This window comes from Camelus dromedarius, chromosome 3, assembly GCF_036321535.1.
Source record: "Camelus dromedarius isolate mCamDro1 chromosome 3, mCamDro1.pat, whole genome shotgun sequence".
Classification (NCBI taxonomy): domain Eukaryota; kingdom Metazoa; phylum Chordata; class Mammalia; order Artiodactyla; family Camelidae; genus Camelus; species Camelus dromedarius.
The window spans coordinates 109238632-109248120 of NC_087438.1; the positions used below are offsets into that span (position 1 = coordinate 109238632).

The 9489-nt window shown below is 49.0% G+C and overlaps 1 protein-coding gene across 1 annotated transcript in view; it reads left to right on the plus strand.

Moving 5' to 3' along the window:
- The window catches only part of GALNT10 (polypeptide N-acetylgalactosaminyltransferase 10), a 205267-nt gene extending 196120 nt beyond the window's left edge, over positions 1 to 9147 (plus strand). Inside the window, exons 10-12 of the mRNA XM_031449393.2 lie at positions 1748 to 1864; positions 4494 to 4643; positions 5138 to 9147. Of these exons, the coding sequence (XP_031305253.2) occupies positions 1748 to 1864; positions 4494 to 4643; positions 5138 to 5296 (426 nt within the window). The 3' untranslated portion in view covers positions 5297 to 9147. The remainder of the gene's footprint in view (positions 1 to 1747; positions 1865 to 4493; positions 4644 to 5137) is intronic.
- The last annotated feature ends 342 nt before the right edge of the window (positions 9148 to 9489 follow it).

The window sequence follows — 9489 nt, forward strand, 5'->3', positions numbered from 1 at the left end:
CAGCACCAGATCCTGGCTCCTGAGTCTCCAGCTGAGAGAGAGATGGATGTACCGGGGCTCGTGGCAGGGGCACAAAAGCATAAGCGTTGTGAGTGCCCGAAATTCTTTTTAAAGTGAAAAGGGGGGATTTATGGATTCCCATAGGAGCCTTGGATAGCTGTGTCTTCAGCTGCAAATACCTGGATCCAGGGGCTCGAACGACATCAGTCTCTCTATCTTCTGCTTAACTGCACTCCCCTTTGTGCTGGCCTCGGGCCGAGAGTAGCAAGATGGAGCCCAGAAGCGTCCGGCTGACAAACCCCCAGCTTGGCCACCCCAGCAGGAAGTAAACACCTCTCTCCCGGGAGAGCCAGCAGAGGTCCAGGAGTGAAGTCTGGTTCTTGGCTCCTGCACCCATTACTGTGGCTGTTGGAGGAAGGGGGAAGCAAGGGGAGGAGGCTCACTCTGGCCACAGGGTGGATCAGGAGTCGTGGCACCAAGGGAAAATTAAGGTGTCACCAGAGGAAGGAGAGACGCATGTTGGGCCAGCAGAAACACCAGGTGTCACGTGTTCACATTCACACAGCAAATTAGAGGGACCTTTCCCGACTCAGTCGTCGCCGTCTGCCCAGCACCACCCGCCACCAACACAGGTTTTCTAGAGGAGGTGTTGTCTTGATTTCCCTCATGAGGCTCTTTGTTTCTTTGCCGCTTTATTGGCTTTCTCCCCCGTGTTAGTTCAGGTCCTCTGAGAAGGAGGCACCAAGATGGCACTGGACGTGCAAGAGGCTTTTTTGGAAAGACACCTAAGAGAAAAAATGAGCAGGGAGCCTGGAGCGTCTGGGAGAGCTGTCAGACCGTGATGCTGGTCTGCCCTCTGGAAGGGGAGAGGCGAGGGAGGCAGGCTGGGGTAGGAAGGGCCCAGCCTGCAGGTAGGCTACGAGGAAGTCTGGCCACGTTAATGAGCAGTCTTCAGGCCACATCACCGGCCAGAGGAGTCCACATCTCCCGGGAATGGGCTGGCCACCTTAGGCACTGGCTGGAGGCCTCCCATGGGGCTGTGGCCTCTTCTCGGACGTGGTGGTGGGTGCAGAACACAGCATCTGGGCATTAGACTCCCTGCAGCGGGACATTGCTGTGGGGCCTTTTCGCAGCCACCACCCTCCCGACCCCACAGTGAAACCAGGAGCGATGTCTGTGAAGTGGGGACTCCCTGCCATGACACCGGCACCTAGCATGGTGGCCTGCCCGTGGGCATGCTGACTGAGCACCTAGGCCCCCACACTCCCCCACCCTTCTCCCCACCACAGCAGCCCCATCCTAGTGAGACCACTGCTCTCCTTCAGATCCTGCCTTTCACCTGTCCTAAAAGGCAGAGTCCAAAGCCCTGACAGCAAAGACCCTACACCTTTTCTAGGGTGATTTTCGAGGTAGAGCCTGTAGATCCCCTGGAATGAGGGTAAACTTTTATTTCTGGACCTATGGATTGAATTCTCTGGGAGTCCTCCTTCTAAACCCCCTCACCCCCAGGACCCCGCACACTGTAAGACAGAGCAGAGTTTAGCGGAGCTGCGTTCTGCAGACCGAGTGTTCCTTTATCGAGAGGCTCAGGGCCTGTTCACCAAATCAGGGCAAGCTTTATGGGGACGATTCAGAGCTCAGCCCAGGTGATGCCTCTGCCTTGGTTCCCTCCTTCCGCCCCAGCGGGGGCCCCGGTGGGTATCTCAAGGTGCCTTACTGGTCCACTCTTCCCTTCTTTCTTGCCCAGATCCGCAACGTGGGCACGGGGCTGTGCACAGACACAAAGCACGGGGCCCTGGGCTCCCCGCTGAGGCTGGAGAGCTGCGTCCGGGGCCGCGGGGAGGCTGCCTGGAACAACATGCAGGTAAGGGCTGCTCCTGTGCCGTTGTGGATTTTCTGGCATTTGGGGAGTGTACACTGATATAAGCCTGTGATGCAGGTCCTTTGCAAAAGCAGAGGGTCAGATGATGCAGGGCACACACATGGGCCCTACCTGTCTTTATTTGCAGATTGTATGATTATCTATGTATAAAATTCAGTGGGAGAGGGGAGGATATAGCTCACTGGTAGTGCCTGCTTAGCATACATGAGGTCCTAGGTTCAATCCCCAGTATCTTCATTTAAAAAAAAGTCAATAAGTAAACCTAATTACCTCCCACTTCAAAAAAATAAATAAAATGAAAATAAAGTAAATTTTTAAAAAAGAAAATTCAGTAGAATCTACAGGGAAGCTACCAGAACTAATAACTGAGTTTAGCAAAATCGCAAGATAAAAAAATCAATCTATATGCTAATAATGAAGAATCAGAAATTAAAATTAAAACAAGCTCTCACAATGACAAAAAAATATGAAATACTCAGATATGTAACTGACAAAAGATGTGAAAAACCTGCATACTGAAAGCTACAAAACATTTCTGATAGAAATTAAAGAAATTCTAAATAAATGAAGATATATACCATGTTCATAGGTTGGCAGACTCTCCTGATGTTGGTTTTTTCCAAACAAATATCTAAAGGCAGCACAACCCTAACATTCTGTAGGCTTTTTTGTAGAAATTGAGAAGCTGATTCTAAAATTCCCATGGAAATGGACAGAATATAAAGCAGCCAAAACAAAATTTCAAAAGAAGTACAAAATTAAAGGCTTAACACTACTTGATTCCATGATGTATCATAAAGTGTCAGTAATTAAAACAGTTTCATGTTGACATAAAGATCAATGGAACAGAATAGAGTCCAAAAATAGACCCAGTCATATATGGACAACCAATTTTTGGAGATGTTTAAAGGAAATTCAGTGCAGAATATATAATCTTTTCAACAAATGATGCACACTCATATGCAAAAAAATTTTTTTTAATAAACGCCATATACTATAGACAAACATTAACTCAAAATGGAGCATTCATAAATGGAGCAAACATAAAACCTAAAACAAAATCTTTTAGAAGAAAACGTAGGCAAAAGTGTTTGTGACCTTGGTAACCCAAGCAATGATTTCTTAGATAAAACAACAAAAGCACAATTCGCAAAAGTGTTTGTGACCTTGGTAACCCAAGCAATGATTTCTTAGATAAAACAACAAAAGCACAATTCACAAAAGAAAAACACTGATAAGTTGGACTTCTTCAAAATGAAAAACTTCTGTTCTTAAACGGAGACTTGAGAAAATAGAAAGGCAAGCCACAGCCCAGAAGAAAATGTTTACAAAGCATGTATCTGATAAAGAACTTACATCTAGAATATTCAAAATTCAGTGAGAAAATAAGCAATGCAGTTTTAAAATGGGCACTGTACATTTTAGCAAAGAAGGTCTATCAATGACAAACACATCAAAAATACTTCATCACTTATTAGATAAATGGAAATTAAAATAATAACCTATTAAAAGCAAGGATGTCGGTGAATTGGACCCATACACTGCTGATGGGTATGTGAGTGGCACAGCTACTTTGGAACAGCCTGGCAGTTTCTTAGAAAGTTACGTGTTGATTCATCACATGATGCAGCCACTGCACGTGGAGGGATTTATCCAAGAGAAAAGAAATGTTGTGTATGTCCATACAGTGACTTGTACATGCATGTGCATAGCAGCTCTATTTGTAATATCGAAAAACTGGAAACAACCCGAATATCCAAGAACGGATAAATTGAGTACCACGCACTGAAGTACTGCTCGGCAATGACAGGGAATGAACTGCCGATAAATGCTGTTATTACATGGGTGAATCTCAACAAAATTATGTTGAATGAAAGAAATCACACCAAAAAAAAGAATATATACTGAATATACTGTGTAATTCCTTTTATTTAAAATTCCAGAAATTGCAAACTAATCTCTAATAACAAGAAACAGATGCGGGGTGACCCAGGGCACAGGGAGTGAGGAGGGACAGGAGGAAAAGATTACAGAGGGGCCTGGGGACGCTTTGGGGGTGATAGGTATCTTATATCCATTATCTTGATGATAATGGTTTCGCAGGTGTAAACATATGTCAAAATGTATCACTGTACACTTTAAATGTGTGCAGTTTATTTCATGCCAATTATTCTTCACTAAAGCTTCTGGGGAAAAAAAAAGTTTACCAGTCAAATACAATATGGGAACCTGGTTTGGATCCTGATTCAAACAGACTGTGAAAAGAAATAAGTCAGTCAGTCCGGGAACACTTGAACTCTGGATATTTGATGATTTTGAGGGCTTTGGGGTAACTTCTCATTGTTATCGTGGCACTGACTGAAGTATTTACCCCTGACATGATACCATGTCCAGGATTTGCTTCAAAATAATGTACAGGTGGGGGTGGGCGGCAGAGGAGCGGAGCTCTAACAAGATTGGCCGTGAGTTGGTAATCACAGAAGTCAGGCCATCGGAACAGGTGTGGTCAGTATACTTTTTTCTGGACCGCCGTGTGTAAAATTTTCCATAATTACCAAAAGAGAAAGTCCCCTAACTTTGCCGTCCACTCATCCTGTCCCTGTGTGCGCAGGTGTTCACCTTCACCTGGAGAGAGGACATCCGGCCTGGAGACCCCCAGCACACCAAGAAGTTCTGCTTTGACGCCATCTCCCACACCAGCCCCGTCACCCTCTACGACTGCCACAGCATGAAGGGCAACCAGCTGTGGAAATACCGCAAAGTAAGAGGCCATGCGGGGGATCGGGGAAGCCAGCTTGATTTTAAAAAGAAAAAAAGCAATGTGGTGCCTCACTCCTCCCCAGATCCCCTCACTCCTGCATTTGGTCCACAAACCTACCGTGCCCAGCTCTCCAGTCATTCAAAAGAAGCCAGAAATCCAGCTTTCTGGATTGTGAAATCTCTAGAATCGTAAATGTTGGCAACTGAGTCCATTTTTTTTTAAAGAAAACTGCCCTGAGAGCCAATGAAATTTGACTGGAGACGGGCAGTGATTAGGGTCCTGGCACGGAAGTGATGTGCATCACTTCTGCCTGCATCCCGGAGGGCACAACTCAGGCCCGAGGCAAGGCCGACAGCCAGGGAAGGGGGCAGTGTCCGCTGTGTGCTCAGGAGGAAGCTCAGACAGGCCTGGGAGCCTCCCTGCCTCCCTGCTCTTGCCGCTGCTGCTTGTCCATCTCCCAGCACTGCCGGGCTGATAACCTCCCTGTTTTGCAGGACAAGACCCTGTACCACCCCGTCAGTGGCAGCTGCATGGACTGCAGTGAAAGCGACCACAGGATCTTCATGAATGCCTGCAACCCCTCCTCCCCCACCCAGCAGTGGCTGTTTGAACACACCAACTCAACAGTCCTGGAAAAATTCAACAGCAGCTGAGCCCTCCGGTTCCCGTCCAGGCCTGGCGGGGTCCCCTCCGGCACTCACTGCCGCCGCCGCCCTCTCCCAACGGAGGCGGGGCTTCCGTGGGCCCCGTCATGGAAGAGGTGCTGGCCCACCGGGTCAGGGCAGAGGGGACCCTTGAAGCTGGGCAAGGTGTCCCCCTGGCCCAGGGGGGCCCTGAGTGATGGAGCTGCAGTGGAGAACAGACCCCACAGGAGGCCCCCTGACGGCATCGTGGAAATCTGGAAACTCTGGAGGGCCTTTTCAGCTCAGTCACCTCGTTCCCTGGAGCATCATTCGGGAGTAGTGCCAGGGCAGCCCTCAGCCACCCGGAAAGGGGTCCTGCGAGGCTGCCTGGCCTTCCATTGACTCTTTAATGATGGTCCATTAGAAAGAGAGACAAATTCTGTCTTTTGGGGGGCAGCTTTTAGCACCAGCGCCACCCGTAGCAGAAGGGAAGGAAGTCTTTCTGTGGGCCACTGGTTTCAGCCTTTTAAATTTTTGCCTGCTTTGGGATAACTGCAGTTACTGCCCAGCGTCTGTTCTCTGTCACAGCCCAGGAGACGCAGTCGAAGGCCCTACCTGGGGCCCTCAGAGTGTTCAGTACTCAACACGGGCCAGCTGCCAGGCCTGGGGTTGGAAGCGGGACCCCCAGACATTCCTTTGCACCGTGGACATCTGGGGGGTCTCCCCTTGCTCTCGGGGTACCAGAAATGCCCATTCCCGTGCCGTCCAGGCAGAGGACAGCCCGGCCACCAGCTTTTCAGGGCTGCGTTTCACATGGCCTTGAGCCTGTGGCACAGGCCTGGTAGGAGCCCTCCAAACTAGAAATTCTGGCTGAATTTCCCTCATCAGTGCTTCCATTTCTCTCTATCTCTGTCTCCTCTCTCTCTCTCCCTCTCTTCTCTCTCTCGGGCAATTACCTGCCACAAGAGAGGAACAGAGGTGTCGGGTGTTCACCTCACAAAGTCCAGAGGCCTCCAGGGTGGACCGTGGGCACAGCACCTAGCCTCTGACTCATCATGGTTCTGGTTTTCATATGGAACTTGAGGATTTTTTAAGAACTCTGTAATTTGATCATAGGCTCGGATGCCACATGGGATTCTGGTATTCTCACATCCAATATGGATTTTTAGAATGCTGTGATGAAAAGAGCCAGCCAAGGGTGATACGTGCAAGGGAGCCCCCAGCCTAGACATAATCTAAGTCCAAGGTTGGTGGTGTTGTGGTCCATCAGCTCATACTGGAGGCCTTGGTGTGTCCCGGTCCTCGGCCCAGACCTCACGCCTGCCACCTCCCACCAAGGCCGCAGCCGCAGTGGAGAGCAGGCCCCAGTGTCCCACGAAGAGGTGTGCACCCAGCTCCATGCCCGTCCTTTGTGTTCACCTCTTGCTTTGTTAATTTTGTGTCAGACTCCCAGAGGGCTCCCAAACTAACAGGAAAGGTTTCTGTAACCAGCCTCCCACCCGCTGATTCCAAAATGGAAATCGCCTTCTATAGCCTGTGGCTCCCAGCAGCTAGCCCAGGAGGCCCCTGAAATCAGTATTCCACTTAGAGTCGAGCCTCTCAGTTGTGTTATTTACTAATGAAATAACTGAGGCACAAATGTGGGAGCAGAGCCACGAATCTGCTTCTGCAGTGCAGGCTGATCTCAAGGCCATCAGTCAGCTGGGGAGGGAAGGAAACCCAACCACTACCACCCCGAATAAGCATGTAGCTGGCAAAGCATCACTTCCACATCTGCCGCAGGAGAGGCAGCCCCGAGCTTGCCAAGCTTGCTTGTCCAAGTGAGTGCTCTGTCCTTACAGGTGGCCCTCAATGCGAAGGAGTCGAAAGATGAGGCCCCTTCCAGAATCTAGGATAACAAGTGTTGCAGTTTGGGAGAGGTGAGTTAGGATGCAGAGTAGTGCAGCATCATTAAAATAAAAACTGTGCCTTTTAAAAAGAAAAAAAATGCAAATGTACAGCCAATCCCAAAACTTGAATCATTTCCTAGTGCCTTGCTAGACAAACATAAAGGGGCAGGGTTGGGGGAGGGGGAACATTTTTGGTGGTGTGTGCAGTTCCTGTCGGATGAGTGTATGTTTCTTAATGTCTGACCTAAAGCAGGAGGCATTGGGCCCAGAGCAGGATCTAGGACGGAGATGGCCCCCAAGGGCCAGAGGCCAGAAGGTGTTCCACTGAGTGAGAGTGACACCCCAAATTTAAAGGGCAGCTGGACAGCTTGTTTAGTCTGGCCAAGAAGGGCCTCAGCAGTCCCTGGGAGAGGCCCTGTTTGGAAGCCACGCCTGCGGTCTCCCATCCTAGCCCCCAGGTGGAGTGCAGAGCACTGGCTAGATTTCCAAATGGTCCCACTCCAAGCGGTGACAGTGTTCTCTGCAAGACGGGGATGCATATGGAAAGCAGGAGCAACAGCAAGCAGTCCTCAGCTATCCTCTTTTCCATCCCTTGGTTCTCTTTTTGAGTCTGGTTTTGCACCATCAGCAGGGATGGGCAGGTCCTCTGAGCGCTGTGGCATTTGTAATTGCTGAGCCCATGGCTGCAGGTGCTGCGACTTGACACAGCAGGTAATCGGGAAGGAAGGAGAAAAGGCGTTTGTTAACTAACCAACTGATTGCACATACTAGCCACTCATTGTTTTGTCTTCATTTGGCAAAACCACCTGTTTCAAGGATCCAGGTCCCTGCACCACCCCGGCTGATGCTCAGGAAAACAGCCAGGAGCCTGTGGAGGTGCTGTCAGCCTTTTAATGGGTGAGAACGTGGACCCCTTTTCCTCTGAAGCCTTTCTTCTAAGCCTGAGGTCAGAAAACAGGGTGTGGCTAGGAAGTCTCGTGCCTGTGTGGCCCACCAGTAGCCTTTCCAAAGGGAGAGTCCAGAAACATTTAGGAATGCAAAGAACATCTTTGCTGTACATACAAAGCCTTGCAGGTGGCTGCATGTGCAAGCATGAGTGTGAACAGCCATTCCACTTTGTGCCTCCCGTTGGGGTTTTCAACTTTTAAAACAGTCCAGAAATTGTTAATTCCCCATTTTAGGAAGAAATAGCTCAGAGGCAGAAGGGGATACATCCACAGAAGAGATCTGATGGGTGATATGACATTAGGACCTAGGGAGAAAGGGCGGTTCTTGCTGAAGATGTAGCACATGGGTTCCCAACGTCCACGTCATATCACTTTTCAAACCCTCCTACCTGTTGAATTTCTTTTTCTTAAGTGGCTCCGATTTCTTCCTGTGCATCTCCATTTTACCAGTCTCTGGAGTTAGAAAAGAGTGGCAAAGACTTGACAGTAGGAACTGAGAAATCTGGGCTCCTTGCTTCAGCAATCCCTAGTTTGTACAGATTGGGTGATCTTTTATAATTCTTAGGAGGCAATGCATTTTTAATTAAATTTTCTGAAGATTTCTGAGTGGGGGAGAGGGGCAAGGAGTGAGTGTTGTTCTGGAGTTACTTTCTGCTTTCAGTTGATGCTTTTTCGTGTGAAAAATCCAAGGAACATTTTAGTTCAAACTTCATCCTGAGCCAAGGCCCACTGCCACCTCTGGGGTGGGAGTTGGACCTACGTTGTAAGTGACAAGGTCCTCTTAACATCCACTCCACAAATGGCTTTGATTCAGCCGGGCCAGACAACAGTGTCAGGCTTCTGCTCTGTGGTAGGCTTGAAGCTGGATTCCAGTGGGATTCCAGGCTGGGAATATTTGAGAAGTCAGACATATTCCGTAATGTAAGCCCGAGACCGCCAACATCTCATCTTCTGCCTGGAAAAGTGAGCCTTTGTGAAGACCTGAGTTACCATGTACAACTGTGATTGTGACTGTTGCTGAGTAAACCTCCAGACTTTTCTCTAACGTGGTCTCTGGCTAATTCCTTGTCCTGCGCCATCCTCCATGCCATCATTCCCCAACGTATTCATCGAGCACTTACTCGGTGCCTGGGCCCTCTGCTGGGTCCTGAACAAATTCCCAACAGCCATCATTCTAGAGAGGAAGCCAGACCTAAAACAACTAACCACAGTGATTTCCGATGTGAATAGGGCTATGGAGGATATAAAAACAAGATATTTTAGAGACTGTTGTAGGAACCAACATCAGGTAGGACGGTCTGGGAATGCCTCTCTATGAGAGCTGAATGACATGAGGAGGGAGTATGAGCCAGGAAGCAGTTTGGAAGAAGAGAGTTCCAGGTGAAGG